This window comes from Hypomesus nipponensis, chromosome 14 (genome assembly GCF_054491055.1).
Source record: "Hypomesus nipponensis isolate SF chromosome 14, ASM5449105v1, whole genome shotgun sequence".
NCBI classification, from domain to species: Eukaryota; Metazoa; Chordata; class Actinopteri; order Osmeriformes; family Osmeridae; genus Hypomesus; species Hypomesus nipponensis.
The window spans coordinates 12,785,180-12,811,982 of record NC_140374.1 but is presented as its reverse complement, the minus strand read 5'-3'; the positions used below and the strand labels follow the sequence as shown (position 1 = coordinate 12,811,982).

The 26,803-nt window shown below is 42.0% G+C and overlaps 4 protein-coding genes across 12 annotated transcripts; 2 read left to right on the top strand and 2 right to left on the bottom strand.

Annotated features, from left to right (window-relative positions):
- Positions 1-217: 217 nt before the first annotated feature.
- LOC146258659 (uncharacterized) lies at positions 218-10,496 on the bottom strand. 3 transcript variants are annotated; one of them, XM_084671951.1, is made up of 9 exons: positions 10,398-10,496; positions 3,968-4,322; positions 3,585-3,725; positions 2,779-2,979; positions 2,206-2,393; positions 1,265-1,478; positions 935-1,033; positions 775-842; positions 218-514 (listed from the first exon to the last, which is right to left on the bottom strand). In XM_084671951.1, the coding sequence occupies exons 2-9, from the start codon at positions 4,268-4,270 to the stop codon at positions 355-357; spliced, it is 1,374 nt and encodes a 457-aa protein (XP_084528077.1). In that variant the 5' UTR covers positions 4,271-4,322; positions 10,398-10,496; the 3' UTR covers positions 218-354. The 3 variants fall into 3 exon arrangements, with proteins under 3 accessions (XP_084528077.1, XP_084528078.1, XP_084528079.1); XM_084671952.1 differs by lacking the exon at positions 10,398-10,496 and having other exon boundaries at positions 3,968-4,338; XM_084671953.1 differs by lacking the exon at positions 218-514 and having other exon boundaries at positions 735-1,033.
- On the top strand, positions 6,275-8,978 carry lyve1b (lymphatic vessel endothelial hyaluronic receptor 1b). Its single transcript, XM_084672730.1, has 6 exons — positions 6,275-6,406; positions 6,857-7,022; positions 7,398-7,537; positions 7,683-8,108; positions 8,221-8,299; positions 8,511-8,978. The coding sequence occupies exons 1-6, from the start codon at positions 6,325-6,327 to the stop codon at positions 8,698-8,700; spliced, it is 1,083 nt and encodes a 360-aa protein (XP_084528856.1). The 5' UTR covers positions 6,275-6,324; the 3' UTR covers positions 8,701-8,978.
- Positions 9,576-13,913, top strand: rnf141 (ring finger protein 141). The gene is made up of 6 exons (XM_084671954.1): positions 9,576-9,708; positions 10,676-10,871; positions 11,114-11,222; positions 11,409-11,590; positions 11,750-11,857; positions 12,539-13,913. Exons 2-6 carry the CDS (start codon positions 10,735-10,737, stop codon positions 12,687-12,689), a joined length of 687 nt encoding a protein of 228 aa, XP_084528080.1. The 5' UTR covers positions 9,576-9,708; positions 10,676-10,734; the 3' UTR covers positions 12,690-13,913.
- Positions 13,914-14,276: 363 nt separating this feature from the next.
- On the bottom strand, positions 14,277-26,775 carry ampd3b (adenosine monophosphate deaminase 3b). 7 transcript variants are annotated; one of them, XM_084671948.1, is made up of 16 exons: positions 26,626-26,775; positions 25,756-25,862; positions 20,779-20,998; positions 20,432-20,612; positions 20,073-20,238; positions 19,251-19,470; positions 19,001-19,130; positions 18,532-18,726; positions 18,045-18,176; positions 17,681-17,844; positions 17,353-17,479; positions 16,845-17,008; positions 16,396-16,516; positions 16,064-16,237; positions 15,528-15,638; positions 14,277-15,435 (listed from the first exon to the last, which is right to left on the bottom strand). In XM_084671948.1, the coding sequence occupies exons 2-16, from the start codon at positions 25,808-25,810 to the stop codon at positions 15,409-15,411; spliced, it is 2,187 nt and encodes a 728-aa protein (XP_084528074.1). In that variant the 5' UTR covers positions 25,811-25,862; positions 26,626-26,775; the 3' UTR covers positions 14,277-15,408. The 7 variants fall into 7 exon arrangements, with proteins under 7 accessions (XP_084528074.1, XP_084528070.1, XP_084528072.1 ...); XM_084671944.1 differs by having other exon boundaries at positions 14,277-15,141; XM_084671946.1 differs by lacking the exons at positions 25,756-25,862; positions 26,626-26,775 and adding an exon at positions 24,179-24,350 and having other exon boundaries at positions 14,277-15,141.
- Between the last annotated feature and the right edge of the window lie 28 nt (positions 26,776-26,803).

Sequence of the window (26,803 nt, the reverse complement as noted above, 5' to 3'; positions counted from 1 at the left end):
CTCTGGCGGTTTAGATCCCAGACGATTTGTTCAATCTGCATATCCTATATAGACAACTGATATGCGAATGTAAAACGGAATCATCATTTTGTGGTTGGGAACTAGATTGAGCCGTTTCTGTTCCCTAAAAAAACATTTGCTGGTTTGGAAGTACGTCACAAATGTTTTATACATCAAATATCTTGCCCTCTAAATCATTTTTTACATGCATGCGCGGGACTGCAATGTAAACAATTTTATTTAAAATTCAACAAGGAAAGCGGTAGACACTGGGTTACAAAAACTCATTTTGTTCGTTCCATTATTTAGTTTCAGTATCTTGAGTGTTAATGAACCAGGGCACACAGTATTCCATCATTCCTCATCGGTGGGTATCCAGAAGTACTCGACCACCTTCCTCCCTCTTCGTGTGGGGCCGGCCTCATGCATGTCCCCTGCCATAGGAGCCAGATCTGAGAAGTGAGAAGGACCCTGGTCCTTACCCACACGTGGGGCAGTGACCCTGAGCATGGTCCTAGAAAACACACAAAACATGAGGGTTTTCTGTCAATGTCTTAAAGTTGACTGTGGGTAAATGAAAATAGATACTAGGCTTCAATCAGACACCCAATCAGGGCTTCAAACCCACTGTTGAAGCCTACAGTGGTGTATCACCAGTACTAGGTTTCATATACACTGTTTAAGCCTACACAACTGAAATCTCTTCAGTTGTAGACGTGCTGAATCTGAGGGACAGGTTGTGGATGTATGGGTGTTGGTTGAGAATGTGGTCACCTGGACGGGCTCCTGTCGGCATCCTCGACCCCAGGCTCAGGTGTGGAAATGTAGACAGGGTCCCCTTCCTGAGGGCAGTGAAGATTATTTGTTATCGATGTTTGTGGTAAAAGATAATTTAGTGTTTTGTTTAACGTTGTCATATTTGTAGCTCTCCTACTGTAAAATTCCTTGGAGTGCCATCCTGATTTTTCAGAATTTTCACTCTCTGGTCACTCTCAGTCATGCACAGAAAATAGCTCTTTATATTGGCTTGACACTGTAGGGAAAACAACAAAAAAACAATGGAAACTCAGAAATAAAGTATTAATAAACATTCAAATGAAGTCCTTATCCGAAAGTCTTGATATGAAGTTTGATGAGAGTCAGTATGTATACCATAGGTGGCAAAACTACCTAATATGTTATTGTTGCAGGCATACTGTAGCAGTGAATAAACACATAGCATCAGTGTCAGAGGAGAGGAGAGTCACACAGAATTCCCACGCACAGCTTTGTTCTGCCTCTGAGACTTCAGGTCCTCCTGGGCTCTGAGGATGTCCGTCAGGTTCTGGTGCTTCTCCCTCCAGCCCAGACACTCGGCCGTGCGCTCCTGCCTCTCCCTCTCGGCCACACGGCGCTCCTGGTCGGCCTCCAGCTGCGCTCTCTCTGCCCTTTCTCTCTGCTCCTCGGACGTCAAGGCCCGCCTCCTGGTGCTTACTTCTCTTTGTAGTGGAAAACACAATACACAGAAACGTCATGAAACTCACCCCTATATAATAAGGTTCATATAATATGAACTAAATGATATACAATAGTTGCTCAATATCATATGGTACCTAACCTATACAAATCACTGTGCACAGCAAGGTTAGGGTTAGGCCATATATGGCTTCTCCCAGGAGGAAACCGATATCCTTGTTTGGAAGGGGCCGAGTAGCCCAGTCTGCATAAATGTCACCTCAATTAGCCTAAACCGCGGTCAGATTACATCAAATCCCCATGGGCATTCTAACCCTAACCCAAGGGCAAACCCATGCCAACATAACATGAAAAAGTGGCGTATGTACAGGCCAGGTAATCTACCACACCAACGCCTGACGGTGCTAAGAGGTGGTCTGAGCACGGGGAGACGCTAGCACAATATTCGACTTTCATTGACACCAAACTAGCACTGCGCCTCTGGATTCGGACTGACAGACCCTCGACTGCACTTCCACACCCCTTTTGGCGAAAGCGATGTCATGCCTGTGCAGGCAAGAGAAAAACCACCTTGCACCCAACAAAATGATCCCTACTGGTCTTGACAGAGCAGTTTCCAACACTCTTGCTCAACGTGCACAGCTTTTTTCCCACTTCCATAGCGTTGTCATTTGTATATTCCATTTTCTATATAAAGGCCTACAATGTGTTTCCAGTTTAGTGTATGTTACACACATACAATGCCCTTACTTTTCTTTGATCTTCACATTCTCTTCGGTCAGCTGTCTCAGCTTGTGCCTGAGCTCATTCCTCTCACCCTCCAAGCTCTGATTTTCCCCCAATAGAGTGTGTTTCTCCCCAGACACCCTGTCCAGTTTCAGCTTGGTCTCAAAGTAGTTCTTCTCCGTTTTGGCCAGTAGAAGCTGAACATCTGTGTGCTGCAGGAGGAATCAGGTAAGTCACCAACCAGGATAGTTCAAATCAATTAAACTCTTCTATATTCCATTGAAACAGCCCCAAACTGGAAACCGGAGACATAGTGCACATACACTGTAGCACTTACATTGGAGACGATATCCTCTCAAGGGAACTCCCATTGACTCACCAGGCATGACTGACCTCAGCCAAAGTATGTATACTGTTACACATGCTGCTCTGCTTCAGTTACCCTAATGACACTAACCAGTTGTGCTTACAGAAGGAAGGATTAAAACTGACCCTGTCGAGTAAATCACCCCCAAAATGTAGGCTAATTTCTGTGTTAGGTCATGCGTGTGTTTGTGAGAAGGTTTGTGTGTGTGTGTGTTTTTTTTAAGGGACCACCTCTTTTTTGAGTTGCTGCAGTTCCTCACTGAGCTTGTTCATGGCAGCCTGTGCCTGCTCCCTTTCCTGATTGCTTCCCAGCGCCCGTGCTTCTGCCAGGGCCCGGCTTGTCTCCGCCTCACCCCGGGACATATCTGCCTCATCTGCTGCCCGGGAGCACAATGTCGCCCTCTGTTGGCTAAAATACACCTTCTGCTTCAACTAAAGAGATCACAGTGGTTACGTTAGGAACACGAAGGTCAGGTCAAGCAATATGTTTTAAGATTCGAGTCTCTTAAATTGGTAAAAAATAAGAAAGGTAGTATAACAATGGATATCTGCTCAAAACTATTCAATTAAGAATTATTGCTGTAAGTGTCTTTAAGGAAGTTTGCAAGTCTGTCACCTTGTAACATTTTTTATTCTTTGTCTCACTTTTTTCTTTGTTGCAAATTGTGAAAATTTGATTAGTTGTAAATTGATTTATAATAATAAAAATAAATAAATAAATAAATTAAAAAAAAAAAAAAAAAAAAAATATGTTTTAAGATCTCATGGTTCACAACCCCCTTATATAATATTGTATGTACTGTGTAATACATGTATATAAAACACTGTTTATATTACAGCTGGATTGTAGTTCTAGTTTCAAGGTGACATTTTATACTGATTCCGCATCACAGGTTGTCTTTGAACAGGGTTTAAAACAGCAACAGTGACAGTGATAGTTATCTGCTCAGAGATTTGGTCATACTTTGTCAACGTGCTCCAGTGACAAAAGAGCAGAGGTCGGCGTGGAGTGGATAAGAGGCTGATCCTACACGTACCTCCTTGACCTGGGCCTGGAGCTCCTGGTTGAGGTTCCTCAGGTTCCTCATGGTCAGCTCGTTCTCTGTCCTCATCATGATTCTTTCCATGTGAATCTCATTCGACAAGTACTTGTTCTCTTTCCTTAGATCCTCACATTCCTGTGTGTGAATGATAACATTGGGCTCCTACTAAACAATGACATCATTTTTCGTTCATCGTATTGCTCAAATAATAAGTGCACGGTAATCAAGCCTGAAGCCAGGTTTTACAGGCAACAATGGCTTGTCCGGGCATCAACATTTTCTGGAGCACTAATCACATTGCCAGCGTGTTAATCAATGGAGTTGATAATCGGATGTGACCGCAGAAATGTGCAGCACACACAACTCTGACTGCTCACCTTCCTCTTCCTCACCAGCTCCCCTTGTAGGTGGTTGATCTGGAGGAAGGAACCGCTGGCGCTGAGGGCGCTGAGTGGCCGAACTGCCCGCACAGGCCTCCGTAACGGTCTGGAGTGACCCTTCATCACCCCCTCCTCTGCTCCGTCCTTTGATGTCTCCGGCCCAAACTTCGGCCCCCCTCCTCCATTCTCATTGCCGTTGCTGAGTGAAAAGGACTTATATAGTCTGCTGTCCATAGATTGCTTCCATCCGGGTGAAGAAAGAGTTTGTAGGTCGCCGTGGGACTTAGCTCTCAGCGTCATGTTATCATCCGGTTTCGTCTGTTTTCACCTGGTAATATCGGTGCCGAAACTTCTGTAAAAGGGATGGAATTCAGAGTTATGACCTGTATTTTTTGTTACCTGTACAGTGAGTAACCACTAGTGTCTGTATGACACAAGTAAAGTCTTGCCAACGGCACAATGTATTAAATATTGACGTAAGTAATGTGATAGGTCTTCGCAAGGGACGGAAGAGAAACAGGACTCTGTCATGGTGTTGCTGCACAATCTTCTGTAGAGGTCCAGCAAAAACTTGGTGTCGGATTTAGCGCTTGTTGTCTCTTTTGCAGCAGAAGAGCTACACAAAAGCAAAAAACCTATAATCGCACAAAATCCTTTCTATAACACCTCAACCTACTTCCAAATGAACTTCATCCTACCTCCAAATGAACTTCACCCAATAAATAATGAATACATGTTTCTACCAGTGCCTACTGTATTAATAATATAACTTGTAATTATAATGGATAATCTGTGCCTCTCGGGTTCTCCCTCCTCTACCTCGCCAGGGACAGTTGATTAGTTATCCTTACAGAGCCATTCTCATGTCTAAAGCTACTACTCTTGGAATACATTCTTCCTGTCGACCATAGTTACCCCAGTGATCCAGTTTAGCTGTACAAGCTGACAGGAACACTTGAGATGTATTATTCACACCTTGCCTCAGCTGAAAGTAAGACAAGCTCCCTTCACTCCCTTTCTTCCGTTACTAGCATAGTGTGTGAGGATACTGCCACATTAATAGTAAATGGTAGTAGAAAAATACAGCACAGAACTGACAGAAGATTGTCCATAAGTCCAGACTATCTGTTGTAGGCCCTCTCCTTTTTAGGCCTCTACGAATTATTGTCCATTGTCTTGTCACTCTACCCCAAACACTTGTTACAAAATCATTTGAAACATCAACACCATTTAAATGTTTCACCAGACACTTACAGTAGCTCACCCATCATTGGGCAAACCTTATGCGCTGTCTGTGACATTTGCATGACCATACCACAACAAATTCCAATATCCAATACTCAATGACCCTTTTGTATTTCCAGGGCGAGCTATTGAATGTGTTTGCTGAGATGGAAATCTCCCAATGCAAAGATGGAAAAAAAATCCTCGACGCAGAGAAATCCCTGGAAATGGTTTTTAAAAGATTCCCTTTTGCATTCTCAGGAACAAGATGACATTTGCGGCACTGTTGATGTATGATGTGTTTTGTTGACCTACTGCTCCATCTGCCTCACTGACACACTGGGCACAATGGGAAGAGGGGTTACGGCTAGTGAGACACTGTACAATGGAGAAATTAGTTTGCAGGACTCAGGAGCTTAATATTGCGTGTGTAAAGTTCTACAATTGACTTGTTAATGGGCCCCTAAACATTCCTCCGACCTTAATGCATGTCAGCAAAAATCTGCTGTGGGACAAGTAATCTGTAATCACAGAGTGATCCTGTTGGATGTTGCTTTCAGGAATATGCAAAGACACTTAAAAAAAAGAAGCTAAACGAAAGGTTTGCAATCTGAGGGGTTGTTGAAGACACCCAGAAGATGACTGTGTTGGGACATGGGGGGGTGGGTGGGGGGGGGTGTCGTTGGGATAGAGACAGAGCAATACATACTTAAATGTAAAAAAAAAAAAAAGTGGTAATAATAATACCACTATACTACCACTACCACTATAATACCATAATAATGGTGCCAACACACCTAATCTTGAGCAAACTCACTTTTTTCATGAACAGCTACATGAAACATTTGTACAGCTATGAAAAATATGCAGCTGTACAAACAGGAATTCAGGAACAACAGCTTGCAATTCCAGACCTACTCTCATTGTGTGGTAAAGGTGTGTGGCCTCTGATGGAGGGGCACCCTGCAGATTCCTCCCCTACTTCCTGTTTACTCGACCCAGTGTCGATTCTTTCATGGCCTTACTGATATACGTGCAGACATGTTTGCAGAAATGGGCTATTTCCTTCACTGAAAATGTGGTTCCTCCCTGCGTTCTACAGCATTTTTGGAGTGTTTACCAGTTCGACCATGGCAAGATTCTGGCTCTTTGCAGGAATATTTCTTACTCTGGTTGTCTTTACACTGCCATTTCATCATAGTCAATTAACAGGTAGGATACTTGATGTGTTTAAAAAGTTTAAAATGGTATGTTTTATCCATATGCAAAGAACATGCATAGATGCAGTTGTTTTGCTTTTATTTTAATTGATAAATGTAGGATTTTTTATATTGTAAATATAGAGCAGGAGATTTTAAATAGAATACTTGAATACTTGATAATCACTTGATGTAGCATCAGTTGTAATCAGACCAAATACATTATATAAATTTATTTAAGGTGCATTTGATCATTATATTATTGCCATTTCGATACAGTGCCATTTACATGTAGAATAGGTGTTCCTTAGTTATTTGACAGTATTTACGAATACAACAATTTATGATGCAGGTCTATTTACAGTTGCTTATGTTTCTCATTGTAATTTAACATGTCAACGAGCTTATCAAGGTTTCAAATAATTGGTGTTTTGAAGAAATATTCTGTGCCTTCCTTCTGAAGTTTTCCCAGAGTATGGTGGTAAGGCAGAAGTTTTCATGGTCTCTGTTGGGGATAAGTATGCCTTCAACATGTCTCAGGCTCAAGCCGTGTGCCTGTTTCTGAACGCCACTCTAGCCACCAGAGCTCAGGTGGAGAAAGCACTCCAACATGGACTGGAAACATGCAAGTATGCTGAGATCGACGAAACAGTGATGGAATATAAAAGTGTGAATTTGTAACTCCAGATACAGTATATTGTTAAGATTCCGCCCAAATCATGCAATAAGCATGCATGGTAAAGAGAAAAGTGGACGTGTTAATTTTTTTAACATTTCCTAAGAGAGACATCAAATTTGATGTGTTTGTACTCTATTATTGTTCATAATGAGGAAAATTTGCAAAAATGCATCTTTCTCCTCCGCATTTAGTTGGTTAGAAAGTGTTTCAGAGCAGATCATTATTTAATGCTTTATTTCAGGATCTAACACCTGCCAAGGGCAACTAGTGATATATGACGGAAATATAAATTATATACATTTCCAATATAATGTCATTCAAACAGATTTGGCTGGATCCATGAACAGATCGTGGTCATCCCTCGCATCAGAAGGAATGTAAAATGTGGTCAGAACAAGACTGGGGTGATGTCATGGAATGTGCCTGGAAATAAAATATTTAATGCCTTTTGTTACAAACCTGAAGGTAAATAGTGTTTGGCAAACAGCTCTAACATGATATACTGTCAATTCTGCTGTCATGTTCTGGTCTTGTGTGTTTTATCTCAAAAAATGATGAGTCAAAAGACTTGTTTGTATGTACTGTATATTCTCCTCTGCTGAATATTTAGAAACCCCAACAACTCCAGAAGTCCCAGCAACAAAGTCAACAGCATATTCGACATCAACTCCTGCTACAACAACTGCCCCTCTCCTTGTTAAGTCTACACCTAAAGTCCTTGTCATCACAAAGTTGACAACTCAAGTCTCAAACAATTCTCTCACTGCCTCAACTGCCTCTCCCTTGGCCAAATCAGCGTTCTCAAAAGGCATCATCTCCACTGTTTCATCATCTCCGTCTTCCCTTTCCTCCACCATCCCACTCCCTCACTTTCTCATGACCTCCTCTGACTCTCTTTCTCACTCTGCTTCCCCAAGAGTTTCTACACCCTCTTCTGACTTGTCCTCCATTTCCTCTCCCCTTTCCTTAACCAACCAAACTGGGATGCCTGTATTGTCAACAACTATGATTTCCTTCCATGAGTCTCCCTTCGGAGGTAAGTTAGTCTAAGTTGCTCTGCAGTACAAGTTTTTTTGAACTATCGGGTGGGTATATTCATACATGCTGATAAGGCTTTTCCTGTTTTTCTCATATTCTTGGACTTCCAGCATTATCTACTATGTTCCTCGCCCTAGCTATAATCCTCCTGCTCCTTGCTACAACAGCTGCAGTGTGGTACTACAAAATGTGAGTCTTGTGTCTTGTTGTCTACGTTGTATGACTGCAGAGACCACAGCAAATTCTGATCACTAAATACAGATAAGCTGTTGCAGTAATCTATTTATGACTGGAAATGTGACCCAATGTCGTGTCTCATAACATTCTCAGGATGTTAGAATTGGGATTTGAAACGTCAAAAACCGTAACTTTACATTGTACCACCTCACTCTTCATGAAGGAACAAGAACGTGTTTCCATTTTGGCCCCGAAGACATCTGAAGGACGATATTGAGACAGAGATGTGGAGAAACACAGACAGTGAGATGGACCTAAGCAACCAACCTACAAAGGAGGGAGTAGGAAACAGGAAGTACTCCAGTGACTTGGCCATCCACATTAATCCAGAGACTAAAGCAAACACCCCATAACAGCAGTTGAGGTTTTGCAAGGGAGTTTTTGTGTTGTTGACAAAGACTTCCATTCCATTCATGCATTGCAAATACATGTGCCACTGTATGCAAACTACAATTACTGTACTTTTAATTCGGCTATCCATGTTTCCATTATTTCAATATTTAGGATCCTTTCATGTCAACATTCAAAATCTGTTTCAATGTTTCTCAAGATACCTCAGCATCTGTTTATTTCAGCATGTCCTCATTCCATTATCAGATATAATATGTCTAAGGGGCTTCTTAAACTGCAGCCGTGCTCGGTCATGCAAAATAATAAATAAATAAATAAAAATTCTGATATATTGTAGGCCTAGCCATGAGTTATTAGAGCAAAGTTTAAATGTGTGTCTTCTAATGGTGTCCAAAGCTTCAGTTCTGATAACAATGATCAGACAATAGGCTACTGTTAGTTTCCATATGCTTGAGATTAGTCTGTATGCTAAAAGGATCATATGCAGCCAAAACATAGTAGTGGATACTTGCATGTTTGATATAGTTATGCATTTGCACTATTGGGAACTGGTTGGATTTGTAGTAGGTGACCTATTTAGAAGTTTACTTAAGTTACATAAAAAGAACAATATCATTGATATTTAATGATGCACTGATAGTATCCTATAGGTATGACTTTTTATCATTGCTTTATGGCCATATGAAGATATTTAGGAATTGATAACATGGTTATGTTAAATCGCATTTCTGGGCATAGACATCATCATGAAGATGATGGCCAATCTATGTTGCTACATCAACAGGGTAGAGGGTTGTGTTTATAAAAATAAAATCGGCTTTAGCATTTTCCAGAAAAATAAAAAACACTTCAATGTAGGCTACTTCATGAGAACGTCATCAAACAGCGCCAGTCTGTCAACAAACTGACAACTCACCATAGAGCAACTCACTCTTAAAGGTGTCCGTTGAATGTCTACTATATCAGATTGGATAGCTTGCTACACCTCAATGTAGAGAGAACCAAACCAGGTAAGTAAGAAAGCTGGCTATATCAAAGCGAGACTATTGTTTTGTGCAGTGACACTTTACAATATGTGCATTTGTTTTTAGCTTGCTTAGCTAGGCTAGTATCTAGCTAGTGGTGGGTAACACGCCACCCAATCTAGACTAACTATGAAAATATATGCTCTTATTAATACCGAATGCTGTAACTACCACGTTGCCAGTTTGGCCAATCGAATTTGATAACCATCTCAGTTTATTAGAGTTTATTTAGCTAACTACCCACTATTCAGTGAAAGTGTTTCTGCTGCCGAACTTGTTACGTAATTGTCATGACACCATCGTCATTAAAGCTAGTGTGGTTGCTTGCGTTTGCTTTTGAAGGCATCACATCTTAAGCAGTATGGAATACAGCTCCTATAATCCGATCCAATTGTATAGCCTGGCCACACGTACGATTCAGTTCAATCCCAAATTCAACAAAACAAAGATCAACAACAACTATGATTAGCTTAAAGTAAAGAACAGAACCGAGTTGAGGTGATGACATGACATTGTAATATACACACAATAGTAGCACTGAAATATAATAAATGAAGCAATTCAATCTCCCTTAGCAATACAACTTAGACTATTTGTATACATACATTTGCACTTGGTGGAAATATTTAGGCTAAAGCATTAAATGTTCTTTTACACAATTCTGTGCTTCAAACCTTGGAGAAAGCTCATCATTTAGGGTCCCAATCCTTATCAGTACAGTACGCATTTCAGATCTGTATCTAGGTACATGACAAACAGACTTGGTTTGACAGACAGGGTGCTTCATAATGGCTGGTCAAATGTCTAACCCACTTAGTACCCATTTCGCAAGGGTAAACTTGTGACTGCACATGCCTTTCACCTTAACCAAAAAGATTGTAAGTCGCTTGTAACTCATCATTGGATTGAAGACCCAGTGTCTACAGGCAAAGTGTGCATTCTCTCCCCCCAGGCCCCCCTGTTCTTCTGCCACAACAGAGCTGTAGTGTGAGCTGGGCTCCGGCTGCAGGGATGGGCCAGCAGCTCTCGGGCCAGACGATGATGACCCGTCTACCTGAGAAGCTGGTAAAACACGCGGGACTGGTGCGCGATAGCAGCTACCTCACTTACGACGAGTTCCTGGGCAGAATGGCGGAGCTTAATGACGTGTAAGAGCTGGCGTTCTGTTTGATATCGCGTAAAAGGACGCGCTTTGATGTTGATGTGATGTGATGTTGATGAGGCACACCTCAATCGAAATGGCAATGAAAAAAGAGAAACTGTCTTTTACTGCTGATTTCATGTGATGACATCGGTGACAATGAGTGGGGGTGTGTGTTTGTGATGATAGAATGTAGCCAAGTATATAAAGTCAAATTCTGTTTGCTAAAATAGTTTTTGGTGTGCATAGGACTGCTAAACTGGCTGCTGGACAGCCAAAGCACCTGCTCTTTGAAGTCCAGACAGGTTCGGATGCCACCGCCCTGTGGAAAGTAGCTGTGAGAATAGTCTGTACCAAGGTGAGTTGGCTAGGATGAGCTGTTCGCTACAGAAAGGGGTGTGTGTGTGTGTGTATCCGCCTGTCCGTATGTCCTCATGAGTAAGAGAGTGCCTCCATGGTTGTGTGACTGCGTTAGTGTGTGTGCCAACGTGTGTAGGTGTGTGTGTTCACACGCTTCACTGTGTGGCTTCCCATGCTCTGGCAGATAAACAAAGAGAACGGCATGGTGGAGGCTTCACGCATCATGAACTTGTACCAGTTCATCCAGCTCTACCGGGACATCACCAGCCAGGCGGCTGAGGTGTTGTCAGCAGGGGACGCCAGCGAGGGGCCCTCCGGCCAGCTCTCCTCGGCAGAGTCCTGCCAGGCCAGCATGTGGATGGGCAGGTAAGAAATAACATCACGTTATCAATTGTAAATACACAAATATGTGCGCATCCCTGAATGGCTGTTAGTCACAAAGTGTTCATACCCCCCCCCCCCTCCCCATGTGTATTTTCTCTTTTGTGTATTTGTGTCTCTTATATTGTTTGTGTTTCCCCGCAGAGTTAAACAATTAACTGACGAGGAGGAGTGCTGTATCTGCATGGACGGAAAAGCTGACCTCATCCTTCCTTGCGCACACAGCTTCTGTCAGAAGTGCATTGACAAATGGTAAAGACACATACACACAGACACAAACACTCAAACCATATTGTAATGAAGTTGTGTCTGTCTTTATTGTGTAGCTAGTCCGCTGATATGCAGATTTTCTGTGTACATGTGTAGCCTAAGTATCTGTGAGGTCAAAGGTCCTGCAGCGAGGCCTCTCTCCGAGCAGAATATAGCACACAGCCCAGACAGTTAGGAGACTGTGGGGCAAATCATGCACAAAACAGAGCTTACGTGATTAACAACCCGTTCACCTGCTAGTATGCTCTAGTGTATCAGTGTGCTGACCACTGGAAACCCGTTAAGGAAGCAATTCTGTGCATTCTATATCTGAACAGGTCCAGCAACTGTATTTAAGCTCTCTGAAGAGAGATGTTTGTCACTCATGCCATCAGTTTGTCTTGAACTGATTGTTTGATCCGGGTACTCGACTAATAAACCAAAGAATCACACTCCTTTCCGTTGTCGTGACTCCTTCCGGCCTGCCTTCTTCAGAAACCTCCCTATCATCCGCAAACACATTAGAGTTACTGTCGTATCGTGTGTTTGTAGACCAGAAGAACGGTTCTAACAGTATGACAGCGATTAGTGCCAGGAAACCGTCTGTAATATCCAACAGATTCATTTACTGTCATGTAAAAACATAAAAAAAATCTTCAATGGAGATATTCTCTTGTATTGCAGGAGCGGACAGAGCCGAAACTGTCCAATATGTCGCCTGCAAGTGACAGCCGCCAACGAGTCGTGGGTCATGTCTGATGTGCCCACTGAGGAAGACATCGCCGGGTACATCCTCAACCTGGCAGACGAGGCAGGCCACCCGCACATACCTTAAGCTCGGTACTAAGCCACTTTAACTGTAGAGACAGAGCTGTGTCAGACAGTGTAGTGCTTATTGAGGTTCAAGAACTTTGGGTGCAGTGGATTCCGATTTCCTGGTGTGATGTAACCACTGGACTGTCTCTAGAAGTGCAAACCCCTCCCATACATCTTACCCGATCATTGAAATCAAATGCACCTGAATCACTTGAGAATGAGTCTTATTTTTTGCCGGGGTTTAGAGACAAATCGACATTGTGAATGGTTTTTCGGTTTGGAAATATTCCGTTAGCGGCGACATTCTTCCTGCTGCGCTGTCTTCTCCACTGTATGCAATAACTACTGGCAATGTATAACTTTTGAGTTATCCTTTTTGTACATTTTACATTGTTTCAAAGTCATTTTTACTTGATTTCTTTAAAACCTAGATGTGGATATAATCTTCCGAGTTAACTGTCCTAATCTAAAGTGTAAAACTACTGCATTGTCATGGTTTTTGGTTGCCTGGTGATTCAAACTTTTATAAGTAATTGCACTTTGAATTCTAAATACCAGTAGATATTTTGTATACAATTAAGGCAGCTTTTGGAACTGGACACAAAACTGCCTAGTAACACATCTATCGTGATCCATTTTCATTATACACTGTATTCTATTGGTTCACTTTCAGCAGCTGTGATATGTGATAATTGACTTCATGGATACTTTAATTTTGTTCAGATTGACAATTATATTATCTTTATACAAAATTAAGAGGTTATTTCCTAATTTGTTTCCATTTCTTTTCATGGCATTGAAATGATTTACTGCACTTTTTTGACAAATGAATGAAATGAATGGATTTCTCTAACAATTGCCTAATAACTATAAACAAAAAACATTGGGGAATTAGGTTCAGGTAGAAATACAAGATACTTTGTGTAAACAAATGATTATTAATTAGGATGTTTTTGAATTATTATTTTTGTATAATGAAAAAAGAAATATATATATATATATATGTATGTATAGTTCATATATCTATGGATAAATAGATAAAAAACTGTTATATCTTTTAAAACTGATAATTAAAACCTAGGGATGGTTTCTGTATTTTAAACCTCAGAGGGGTTTTCCAGACACAAGCTCAGCAGGTTTGATTTTTCATTCAAATTAGTTTTTTTTTTTTTTTTTTACTATGATTTAATCTACTAAGCATTTTCAACAGTTGTAACGAATAAAAACACAATATTTGAATTGATTTACAACAGTAATGAGCTATTCAATGTTCTTCATACAACTCTTGTGCACAGAAAATATTTTGTTGACACTTTTCTAGGTTGTAGCATCTACTTTTTACCACTGTGTGCAAGCAACCTCTGCCTTGATTTGTTGGTAAGAAATATCCAAGTATGTCACTGTATATATTAGAACTTCAATGCTGAAAGTGATCATTAAAGATATAAAACATAATCCACATCATTCCATATTGCTGTGTTATGCTTAATAAATAAATATCCACTGGTTTATTCTATTGTTTTCTTATGATGAACTACAAGGTGCACTGTTTATTTTCTGGTTTTAAAGTACATTTCTAGAATTAGAAAGGACAAAGGCAAAAGCATGTTAGTTACCAATTTATTGTATATAAAAAAATGCCCCCTGTTTATCCTAAATATAATAAAGTGAAGATGTAAACATTTAAACATGGCATACTTTGGGACAGTGAATCATTTCAACAGTTAAAGGCTGGTTGAGCTATTTTCCTATATGCTCTCTTAAAAAGATCCATACATGCCCATGTAATGACCAAGCTAAAATCTCCCACACAGAAATGGACACTCAACCCACCATGTGCTTAGAAAACAGGCTGAAGGGGGCAGTGTCTCATTACAATTCAGTATATTGACTTCCCTTTCACCAGCCCAGTAAACATGCTAACAATACTAGCTTCTGAAAGAATATTTTGCAGGTGAACAGAAGCTAACTGGTAGTGCATGCTCCTGATAAAACAAGTTAAATCAATTCCCAGACAGGACAATTTGTTTACATGCAGTTTGTTTCTGTTTGGTCTACACATCCTTATTTAAAATGGTGCTCTTTCCATTAGTCCAAAATCCCACTTCCTGGGGGATAACAGCTGATCTAATGGTAGTTGCCAACATCTCAGCTCAGCAAGACACGTTTTGCACCTTTCCAATCATGTTTGATCAGATTGACCTAACAGAGGTGAGGAAGGACACATTGAGAAGATCATAACAGGATCCCAGAGCTCGACATGTTTTAAACTACTGTTGCTGTGACACAGGCTGTGACACGGCCAGTGCGGCAGTGGCCTCCGTCTTCACTGCTTCCACCAGGAAGCTGAGCTCATTGCACAGAGTCTCGTGGCGGTATGCCAAGCGTATTTGCGCCACATTCGTCCTACGGATATCGTTGCCATCTGGTCCATCCTTCAGGTAGTTTGGACCGAGGAAGTGTTTCTTTTCCTTTTGAGAAAGGAAGAAAAGAGGTTAAGGGTGTAAGGTTTCTAATGTTCTAATGTTGTGAAAACAACATAGGCTGCTCAAGAATGTTCAAAAACATAAGCAGGTGGTGGCTAATGATAGCTGTCTTACTTAAGTTGATAAGTAATATGAGAGGGGTGAAACATTTGTTCTGGTAAAAGGGCTCTTGGATTCATAACCTGTCAAAATGTCATCATCATTCTAGCTCATTCTGGCAAGATCTTCCTGAACCTAGAGCTGCACTTCTCTTCAGTGACGGTGAGTGCATACAAGTTTCTGGTAAAACAAGATAGCCAAGTTTATGAGATAAGATAATTGAATGAAAAACACTGACAGCTCCAAAGGGCAGGATGCTGATCACACAGTACCTGGTGAGACAGGCCACTCTGCAGCACACTGTTCCTGGCAATCTCACACACATCACAGGTACTCAGTTTCCACAGCTGGGCTGCAATGGCATATTCCTCCATCAGAGCCTCCTACAGCAGTTTAAAGAGAAAAATGGCATTAACATGGTAATTATATTTGTGGAATATACAGTACTTTGCACCTTTTACACTCTCTGAATATCAATTTCCACTGCTACTTCAATTACAAAATAGATTTTTTGTTGTTGTTGTTGTTATTAGTGTTTGAAGTATTAAGTACATCCTTTCACATACACCTATTCATTTAGTTAAAGAGGTCTGGCATGATACATTATTATATATATGTATATATATATATATATATATATATGCAAAATGCAAAATAACATAAAAGGCACATAGTACACAGTTTGCTTAGTATAATGCACGATACAATATAAGGGAACGATCGAACAGGAACTGAAGATTTCAGGGATAATGTACCAGTGACCTTTAATTCATTGATCATATGTCCTTGTTGCCTCTGTGAATCTGACCTTGGTGTAGTGGAACTGCATGGGGTCATCAGTGGAAAGGGACACACATAGGCCCTTGTGCAGGAACTCTTTAAGGGGGTTCTTGGAGTACTCCAGGAAGAGGCTGTTGTTGCTGAGGGGTGACATGGCGATGGGCACCTGGGCCAAGTAGTACAGGTACTGCAACACCGGACTCTGAAATAGTATAGATGTGAGCAATCGATTAGCATGATCACATTCTTTCATACAGGTGCAGAGAATTCAGGGAACAACATGGAATAAAATAACACAGACATTTTTTTTATTCTGAGCTGTCAGATTGGGGGTCAAAGGTCACAGTCGACATGAGTCACCTTCTTGAGGTTGAGGCCATGGGAGATGTTGTCAGCCGTGAGAAAGGCGGAGACCAGGTGGGTGATGGAACCAGCCTCGCCGCAGTGAGGGCGGAACTGGAAGGTGCTCAGCCCTCTCTCCCTGAGGTAAAGCAACACGCGGCGTGTTGAATTACAAATAATCAGGAAACCCGTTTCAACATTCCATGGGAGGGCATAAGATTAATTGCGGCAAATTACAGATAAGACTAGGACCCAATTTACAAGTCACTCAAAAACATTTCCTAGGAAAGGAAGTTGCCAAAACTGTAATTATGGTCATTACTTCTGAGGCTTTTGTTTCCATGACACAACACCCATGTGAAGCAATCAGACACTTAGGCTACTTTTGTGATGGAAACAATGCCAGCGAACTGACATTGCTCACCAAACACCCTTAACACTTTTGTAATGGAAGATAAGACACTTACTTGCGCAGGTTGTTAAGCACCATGATGTTGGCGTACATGTGAAAGAGATAGTAGGTATAGGGTGGGTTGTCATCGGTGGTCCACTCCTCAGGCTTGGGGCTCTTGTAGGAGAACATATGGTCGCTGTGCTTGGACTCATCGTCCACGCTGTCAAAGCCTGTCACCTACATACGGGAGGGAGGAGATCATGCTATAGTGACATCCAATTTGAGCCACTCTTGAAGTTGAAGTAGACATGCTAATTTAAATCATAAATAAGATGCTTTACACTGCACGTTTTAAAGGATCACAGTGTCACAACACAACTTTGTTGACAGGTGTAACTTATTACCACACCTGGAGATAATCCACTATTATCTCATAATGACCTAGTTGTAAAGAAAGGTTTTATTGAGTAATTACACATGTGAATGGCACTCCCATAACAATAAGCAAACAGTCACAAGCGTTGAGTTAGTGACAGACAGAGAAACTTGATATCAGTGCAAAACTGTTGTTGGATACTCACATATTTTAGGAAGATGTGGATTTGCTTGTGCTTGTGTGGATTGACTGTGGCCTCAAACAGGGGAAGGAAGATGTTCTCCAGAATCTTGGCAAAGTTGGGAACTATTTTCTTTGACTTGAAAATATCACTGGCAACACATGGATTTGTGAAACTCAACAAACAAATCTGTTTTCTCACTCTAAGACATGTTTAAGTTAGCACAAATGTATGTAAGGTTTGCCCTGTAAGTGTATGTGCGTAATTGCTTTAGTCATGCTTAATCCAAGGTACAACTTTGTTCCTACAAGCCCCAGTTATCAACATTCAAAGTATTTCCTTTCAAACTTACTAGATCCTGGGCACTTGGATGATCCACTGCATGTTGGTGGAGTGCACCTTGTGCTGGATGAACCAGGAGGCCAGGTTCTCCCATTCGTCAGCAGAGCGGCCATAGATAGACAAGCGAGGCTCAGCGTGCTGGTACTTACTCTCCTCCAACTCGTGTGCCACTTCCTAGCAGAGGACGTGAAAGACACAAAATGAAAGATTTCTGTCATTTAGCTGACAGTGCAAAAATGTTAAATACCATCCCATAATAAACGTAAATCCATTTGTATTGATTTTGCACCAAATGAAAGTTTCACATTCTAATTTCAAAAGGTGTAAGAGGCAAGATGTGTGCATGGGCGTACACTCGTATGACTGTACTGTACCTTGATGAGACGTGCAAAATATTCTCCTTGGATGTAGTTGTCTGATTTGATGTAAATCTCTCGAAGTTCACTGGCCCCCACAGGGTTGTATTTGGAGTTGAACTTGTCAAAGCGATGGAATGTCTGTCTTCCCTGGGAAGGAAAGGGAGGAATGTGTGCGCCTTGACCACATCTGCTCTCTCAGTGCAACATGGGATTTATAATTGAATCATTGAATTACACGAGCGCTATAATCTTTGGCTATTATGTAGCCAAACCTTTTCGTAATGTGTAAAGCTAGCAAACAACCATAGCTGCTGTGAAACCCAAAAGAGAACATCAGTGAGGTCGCTCGCATGGGAAAAAATCCATCACACAATCATTGCGCTTCATTCTGCGGGACCTCTTGCTCGTACGCAGCAAGAATAACTATTTTCCGTGGCCAAACCGTTTTTTGAAGTGAGTCCATCTTTCAAACGAACTTTTGAGATATGAAAATAATACTTACTGCATGGACGTCCAGGGAGTCCACAGTGAGATCATAGGGGTCCATTTTTAAGGTGTCGAACACCTCTTTGAGGGTGATCTTCTTCCCGCCCTTCTCCAGGACCACACGGTCTGCCTCGGTCTGGTAGGTGGTCTTGATGAACTTGAGCAGATGTTTCTGGTTCATGCAAGCGGCTGCGTGGATGTGTGTGTCTACCTGTGGATGAGAAAGCAATATCCAGTTGTTGGATGTCGATGTGTTCTGAATCATTGCATTTGAGAAGAGATCATTTAGTGGAGGAGCTTTTGTGGAGAGAATGTTACTCTCATATGTTTCCGCAAAATGACGGTGAAATACTGTATATTGCATCAGTTTCTCTCTTTGATCTGCCCTTTTTAGTTTATGTGTTTGTTCCATCTTGCTGTGTTTTCATACTGTGCTGTCTCTGTCCTTGAGGAACATGGGAGGATGGACTTAATGGGAGACCAACCTTCCTGACGTTGTAGAAGTCCCTATGCGCTACACTCTTCAGCTCTTTCATCTCTGCCATTTCGTTCATCATCTCATGGAGGTAGAACTTCGAGTCCAGAAAGTTCAGACGTCTGTGGCAGTAGGTCTTCCTGTGCCAGACACAAAACCAGCGCGCGTTAAGAGACCAACCCTGCCGTTGAGTGGACGTTCGTCGTCCCTTTTCCGCAAGACGACTCCACTGGGGGGGGGAGGGGGGGGGGCGCACTCACGTGGGGCCGTCGGCGATCATGGCGAGGACGTGGCTCATGTCGATGGCGAAGGTCTCTATGTCGGGGTAGGGCAGGCTGCGCGGCCGCTGCTGCTTCAGGGCCTCGGCGTCGTCGTACACGTTGACGATGCCGTCCTTCATCTGCAGCACGTAGTCCAGGTCGTCGGGGATGCCTTCCAGGCTGTAGGGGTCCTCGCCCTCGCGTGGACACGGGCACACGTCTGTGGGCCACATTGACAAACAAAATGGAGGAAGCGACAGACTGGCATTACAGGGAGGTCGAAAACAACAAGGGAACAGCCGGTTGAACATGTTGTGACATTTATGTTGGAGCCTGTTTTTCAATATTTCAACTGGCGCCAGAATGCGTCAGCGTGAATTAACTCTGAAAATGTGTTGGACTGATCAGGAATTTGTTGCAGTAACTTCCACAGGTGCATACTGGTGGGAATGGCATAGACATGTTTTGGAAACGCACACGCAATGGGGTACCATCTAAACGCTATTGTCAGGTGAAAGGTGGTACTGGGAAAATGGACAGAAATGTGTATTTTGTCGGGCCAATTTACTCACAAGCTGTGTGTTTCCATGCCCAATCACAATTAAAATAATGGGTACATTTCACCAGCAAAACACACATTCGCCCTGTGAATGCAATTCCCACTGTGCAATGTCCAGACTTGGAGACCTTTCCAACTCACATGAGCCACATCCTTCCCATCATCCCTGACTTTTGTAACCAAAATCCCTATTATTGGTCAAGTGACAATTGCCTTTTCCCCCCCAATCAAAGTCAAATGCAGAGCAGAAGTTCTCCTTATACCTGGCATGACCTCGTCCTCCTCCTTCCAAATCTCATTCTCAGAGCTGCGAAGGAACTGGGCTACGGTCCTGGGAAAGCGGTGGTAGGCCAGTCTAGAGTACTTCTCCCTGATGAACAGAGCCTTCAACAGGCTCTTAGCTGCCTGCTCATAGTCCTCCACTGTGATCTGGGGAAGGGAACGTGCAAACACATTGAATCTCTGCATCCTACTGTCTTCTCTAGTCCAGAATGTACTATGACGCCCCAAAACCTGAAGATGATTAACATTGTCATAAAAGTGCCCCATATTAGATCATGGAAATATATTAAGTACACCTCCGTGTGGACAGACTAATATAAATGCATGCATTCATAAATACCCCGGCACAATAATCTCCACTGATGGTGACCCTCTGGAAATCGATGAGGTTGTCTGGCGGCGCTGGTGCAGGTGACGTGGGAGACAACAGGGGAGCCACCACAGAGAGGGCCCACTCTGCACTGACGGGAGGGAACGCCTGAGAAACCGACTGCGATCGCATCATCCTGAAACTCTTCTTCCTGCGGAGATGCCAGTGAGCACGGGGTGAGAATGGTGTCAAGCCAAATAATGATTCCGTTGGCTGTCATGTACTTTTTGGGGGGATAAACAAAAGTGGTTTCAACACTTCAACGCAGGTTTGGTCCAGGGATTGAGCCCTACTCTAAGTTCCACACGTGTCCTGACCTTTTGACGGTTTCTTCTGACTGCTCGGCCATCTCCTTGAGGAGTTCCCTCTCCCGGTCCTGCTGAAAGCCGATGGGACAGTCTTCAGGCACGGTGTACATGGAGAGGACATCCTTGGAGTCCTCCTCCTTCAGGGCACACGCGTACACCTTCTCCGCAATCCGGCGCACATTCTCATCCACCTCGCACAGCGAGAGTTTGGGGAAAAGGCGCGGCATGTCTGGGGCAAGAAAGAAAGAGAAAGAACGGACACTCATAAGGACAGAGAAAATTGACTTTGTGGGGGAAATTAACGAGAAACTTTGTTGTAAATGACGATTGATATACTACTGTATTATACCATGTTGCACTTTTTCTTATGTGTCTGTGTATGTAGATGAAGCACACTAAAATCAAAGTCATGCTACGCTATTGAACATTATATTGCTGCAGTGAGGGAAGGTCAATATTATCTTAGTGTCAGTAGTTAATAAGTGCATCTACAGGCAGGATATGAGAAGTGTGTGTTGGTGAAGGGGACACATGGCTCCTCTTGCAACACCCTCGCTTAAATCATTGCAGTAATCATGTCCTCAGCCTGTGACTTACGTTTCTGAATGCCTGCATGTGCTGCCATGGTTAGTCAGGTTACAGTAAACACTAGGCTCCCACAGACTGACAGGGTGACATACAATCTGTCTACCTACATGATCAAGGATCATGCTGTTCGTGAATGCAAAATACTGAGATGAATTACATACACGTACAGAAAAACTGTAAATATGTTTTAACAAGTTACTGAGAAATCAAGAACAAATACAGTTATTTTAGAGAGTGAGTGCTGATTGTTGTATTGTCTGAAACATAGCAAATCGAGCTCTGAATGCAGACATTTTTGGAACTAAAAATGTGTTCAGCAACTACCCTTTGGTAATATTGGTTACCTTAGAAGTAGAATATAACCAACCCCAATTTCCTCTAAATACCAGAAGATGACAGAAAATGTAGTTTCCATTTAAACTGTTGTTGCTTTTGTAGCTTGGGCTGTTGCTCTTTTACAGACTAAGTTCATACTTTGATATTCAATTATACAAATTGTTAAATAGGTCACACAGTATATTTGCTTTTGATGGCATATTGATGTCACTGTTTGAAGTCATTATAATATTTGTATTTTTGCTGTGGCTAATAATACTTCTGCCACTGTTCCCATAGCATCTGCGAGTTGGTTAGTTGGTCAATAGCCAATTTGGTCTCTAAAATGGATTACTACTTGAGTGAATTAACGAATTTAAAAATGGAACATTCTGGATCTCTTCGTCAAGTGACAAACTCCTCTGGAATGTTTTCTATTGGCTTTGTAAACAAAGTTCATGTTCACTTGATGCCTTTAGGCAAGCTGCATGCCAGTCTAGGCACTAACTGGCCAGTGTCAGGGATGGAACCACCCAACCTAATCATGTGGTTGACGGGTAGTTTCTTTTAGCATATACAGTAATAAACAAGACACAATTGTTCGTTTTTTTTGTTTGTTATGGGTTCGTTTTTTTAGGAATCACTAAGACTATGTTTCTGTAGGATCAGGTTAGTTGGCACAAAACAAGTGACATCAAACTGTCAACTCACCCTATCTCATTGTTAGCTGTATCTTCATGTCCTCTGAGAATGCCCCTTTTCAGCACTACCTATTTGGCTTTTGTCAGTTCAGTCTTTTTCTCTTTCACGAAAAGCCCCATCCACTACAACCTGACCCTAAATGTGCCCTAAGCCATTGGTATTCACTGACCCTCACAATCACACATAATTGACATTATACAACTCTCGCATTGTCAGCAGGCAACACCATCGTCAGTTGGGCAGCGCAACCTCTCGCCTACCTTCAGCCGTGATTTTGGCCATGCCTGGCCTTCGACCACTAGTTTGGTGAGTCATTATTTCCAGCACTGTAGTCCTCAGTCTCTGCAGTGAATCTAACTCTCGTTTTGACTTCCTCAGTCAATGCTGTGATACTTAAGACAGCGTTCTGCTTACGTCTCAGACTCTGGGTTTGGCCTTCTGGCTCTCTGTAGAATCTTTTCTACCTTATTGTTATTGTCCAGGTCAGTCTTTGTGGAGTCTTTCCAGACTGACTCTTCTGATCTGCTGTCCCTCCTCAACTCTCTCGACTCTCTCAAGGCTCTCTCAAGTGTTTATCAAACTACAGTCTATCTGGGTGTCCCTTATCTTTATTTGCTTCTTAGTGACTTCCTATTACTGTTGTTCTTTCTCTTTCAACATTTCTGCCGTTGTTTATTCAGTTCTGTGTATGTACAGTATGAAGCAGCCGCTAGTTGTTGCTGTCTGGAGAATGTCTCTCCCCCCTCTATTTTAGGGTGCGGGAGAGTCCTGGTAACTTGGCCTGCTGATCTAAGTCGGTATGTCACAACTGGCTCTCAGGGCAGCGGTGAGAAAGCATACTTGTCACACTTGATTCTAACCGCGTCAACAGCTGCATGTATGGCTAACCTTCCTTAGTGTGCTGTTCACTCCTTTTTTATTGTGCTGTAGGATGTCAGGGATACATTTTTTAGGAACTTTAGCTTTAGTTCACATGACATCAGAACAGAAGGACAAACTCTTATTCTACTCTACGTACTGTATCTCTATTTGAGTGGTGTTTACCTTGGAAATGTGAGTTCACATATGATGTGTGCGTGTCCCTGTTTCCCTTCTGCAAACTCACTGATGCCTTTTATCTGCTGTTATTCCCATGGCGATCTGCTGTGGTAGCCATAGGGAGGCTACCAAGACACGCATGTGAACACTGGATAAACAAAACTGTTTGTGTTTCTACCAGAAGCAAGCCTTGTTAAAGATTTGGCAGAGGCAAAACGACCACACCCCTCACTGTTCGAGAGTTCAGCCCATGTTTTACAGAGAAAAAGTACAAACTTGGCATACCTTGGCATGTCTGTTTGATACCGTGACTAAGCACCTCTAAAAATGGATTGGCTCGGTCCTCAAAGCAACATGCCACAAATTATCATGTATCCACAGACCATGTTAATTATAAGCCCAAAGAGACTTCCCTATCATGGAATACTAAACGTCTTCTTGGAGTCTCAGTGACCTTGTGTATTCACTCATCCTTGCCAAGCTATTACAACACCACTTCTACCATCTGCTACGTGATCACATGCATAAGATCCCTCTGCTAACACAGAAACAAACAAAACATATATTGGCATGCTGGCATGTGGCTGTAAAAGGCCGTAATTCACCGAATGTGTATGAAGCTAGCTACTAAAGGCAGCCAGGAACACATACCACAAGAATAATTACAAACAAGTGGAACACAATGTACCCACTCTGAAGGAAGGAACGTTACAGACCGTAAGAACACTTCCACAAAATAACTAGATTTGTGCTGCATAGTATTTACCTTTTAATCTTTGCTTTGAGTGAGGGAGTCCTTGGAGGAAAAACTGTATTTTTATTTGTGTTGTCTCCCAGCCCTTTGTCCGTTTGTAGCAGGGGAACAATTGGCAGCAAACTGACCCCGCCTCAAAAATCTGTACTCTGGTACCTGCCCACTACCCAGAGCCCTCCTGCCTGACCTGACCTGTCTGGTACCACCCTTTAACTTCCCAACAGCCATTTACAGTGCTGCTCCTACTAAACAATGCACAGCCCTCTCCAGTTCGTCAGGAAATTCGATTATATAATGCCTCACATTGCACAATTTCAAGGAATGCCACTGCAGACATGATTTAAGACAGCCAATATTAGCTTTTAGACGCCGTTACTAAGATGGGGAATGAACAAATACCTACTGAAAAGCATCATCTCAAACTAATTCACAAAACAGTTTTACTGAGAACCTTTATGTGCTGCCTGAAAAAAATTGCTTTGACAACCGAGTCCAAATGGAAGTTGATTCACTTGAGCTTACTGGAAAAACTGGTTTTAGTGCATCTAGTGCATACTGTATTACTGTGTCAACTTCGGCTTTAAATATGGATGGGAAACAAGGCACCCTTCAACCCATCAGAGTAAGAGAGATTAGGGGAGCATTTCCCTTAGAGAGTGTGAAAGGGGAGATAAGGGATTTTCCCTATAGGTCATTACTACTCTGGCATTGAAGAAGCCTTTATACATATCATATCTGTAAGTACGTATTAAAAGACCAGGCTCTGGCAGAAAAATATACTGGTATAAATCTATATTTTCCATTTGGAAAAACGATCACATTACAGATCAACATTATCTTCACAAATGTATCCTTATTTGAGCAAATTACAGCAAAAGTATATATTTTAAAGGTAAACATTTGAGATATTATCAAAGTAATAATTTTTCAGATGGTGGATATATCATTTTGGAATATTACATTCATTTCTGTGATTGTATGCTCTTTCTCTCTCTACCTCACATCAAATAGATATGTTGCTCAGTCAATAAAAAAAGAGCAGGTGTTAGACTTTACAGCTGTTGCAGCAAAACATGCAAATTTACAGTATATATAGTTTCCCTCTTGTCCTGCACAAAAAAAGTGAATACTGCATTCATGAAAAACAAGCCAGCATAATGTTTTCATTTTACACACATATTTGTGCAGTATCAGCTGTTTTGAGGAACATAACTTAAGGAAGGCTTTGAACTAGCATGTTATAGTGGTCCACGGCACGTAAATGTTCACTATGTATTTTAGGCTGAACGCTTGAACGGTCACCTTGTGCACTGTCAACGGTGCACTTCATAGTCGGGTGACCTAGAATTTCAGGGTTGGCATATCTTGTTTATGAGTGGAAAGAAGAAACTGCACTCGGTGAATATGGGCATGCATATTTGTGTACGTGTGTCAGTTTGTGTGTGCACAGTAGGTGCACAGAAACATGTCTGTGTATGCTGTACATGGGTTTGTGCTTTGCCTGAGAGCATACGTGTTAGTATTCATGTGCGTGTGTGCCTTCTGTGTGTGTGTGTGTGTGTGTGTGTGTGTGAGTACAGCAGACTCACCTCTCACAATATTTGGGGTGGAGTTTTGCTTAGTAATGGGTTCTCTTTTCTTCATGTTCCTTGGTATGTTGAATGAGTTGACTGGACGTGGGGGTGGGATGTCTGACCTATCGGATAACAGACAGGTCCACATAGAGAAACAATCAGAAGGCATTAGAAGCATATGAAGACTGCAATCAGTTTGTACACAAGCGTATACATGCAAATGCACACAGTTGTATTTGTACAGAATGGCCTAGGTTTCATGAGGGCTTGTTAAGGCTGCTACAGTTGTTGTAGTAAACAGGAAAGGGAAACGTTCATCTGTTCTTGTCCTGGGGAAGGTTTGTCAACAAAGTTTGTGTAAAGGGTGTTGTGTTTCCTGTTTTCCCAGAAGTTTGGTTTGGTAAGCGCTATAAAGTCAGTACGATGTATGGCTACAGTAAAAGTATTTGTTTAGGTTGGGTCTCACACAGCAACATTCCTATCTCCTCTTATCATGGCTCTCTCTCTCAAGAGCTTCAAAGTCCTTTTTGCATCTAGTTGTACAAAGAAGGCCATGTCTGTTCCTTCACTCAGGAAATACTGTACTGGTCATGTATTCTAGCAAGCCCTAACTTGATAAAGGAATGTGACTATGGCAGTAGCTTAGCCTAGCCTGCTAACATTTTATCCAACCTCTTGAGCAATTGGAAAAATAAAAATGTTTTCTTGTATAAGTTAGTATGTCAAATTGACCTACTCTCTCTTAAGAAAAATAATGACACCAGGTAGCTGCAATCAGGGTGTGTGTGTTTTTTAGAAGGTTCATAGTAGTTCCTGGAGTGTTTTAAATAGAGGTGTTTGAAAGAAAGTGATAGGCTTGTAGCTGCATCACAGCAGTGGGCTTACCTTCTCTGGACTCTTGCAATGAAAACACTTCAAGTGCTGGCTGATTGTCAGTCCTTGGCTGCCAGAGGAGATGAGTGGTTGTTCAGCAACAGATACAGATATTTAAGAGACTCTAGTTAACTCTTTCCTTGCCTGTTTGGAGGCGGAAGCTATTATTTTACCAGTAGTCACACCCTGC

Excerpts from the sequence above, each read along its gene's own strand:
- lyve1b (XM_084672730.1), top strand. The coding sequence starts at position 6,325 with ATGGCAAGATTCTGGCTCTTTGCAGGAATATTTCTTACTCTGGTTGTC. Across the intron at positions 6,407-6,856 it reads TCATCATAGTCAATTAACAG|TTTTCCCAGAGTATGGTGGT; the intron begins GTAGGATACTTG and ends TTCCTTCTGAAG. Across the intron at positions 8,109-8,220 it reads CCATGAGTCTCCCTTCGGAG|CATTATCTACTATGTTCCTC; the intron begins GTAAGTTAGTCT and ends TTGGACTTCCAG.
- rnf141 (XM_084671954.1), top strand. The coding sequence starts at position 10,735 with ATGGGCCAGCAGCTCTCGGGCCAGACGATGATGACCCGTCTACCTGAG. Across the intron at positions 11,223-11,408 it reads TGAGAATAGTCTGTACCAAG|ATAAACAAAGAGAACGGCAT; the intron begins GTGAGTTGGCTA and ends ATGCTCTGGCAG. Across the intron at positions 11,858-12,538 it reads CAGAAGTGCATTGACAAATG|GAGCGGACAGAGCCGAAACT; the intron begins GTAAAGACACAT and ends CTTGTATTGCAG.
- ampd3b (XM_084671944.1), bottom strand. The coding sequence starts at position 25,810 with ATGAAGAAAAGAGAACCCATTACTAAGCAAAACTCCACCCCAAATATT. Across the intron at positions 19,131-19,250 it reads ATGATCGCCGACGGCCCCAC|GAAGACCTACTGCCACAGAC; the intron begins GTGAGTGCGCCC and ends TGTCTGGCACAG. Across the intron at positions 17,009-17,352 it reads TCCACATCTTCCTAAAATAT|GTGACAGGCTTTGACAGCGT; the intron begins GTGAGTATCCAA and ends TCCCGTATGTAG.
- LOC146258659 (XM_084671951.1), bottom strand. The coding sequence starts at position 4,270 with ATGACGCTGAGAGCTAAGTCCCACGGCGACCTACAAACTCTTTCTTCA. Across the intron at positions 3,726-3,967 it reads AGCTGGTGAGGAAGAGGAAG|GAATGTGAGGATCTAAGGAA; the intron begins GTGAGCAGTCAG and ends ATTCACACACAG. Across the intron at positions 1,479-2,205 it reads AATGTGAAGATCAAAGAAAA|AGAAGTAAGCACCAGGAGGC; the intron begins GTAAGGGCATTG and ends TCCACTACAAAG.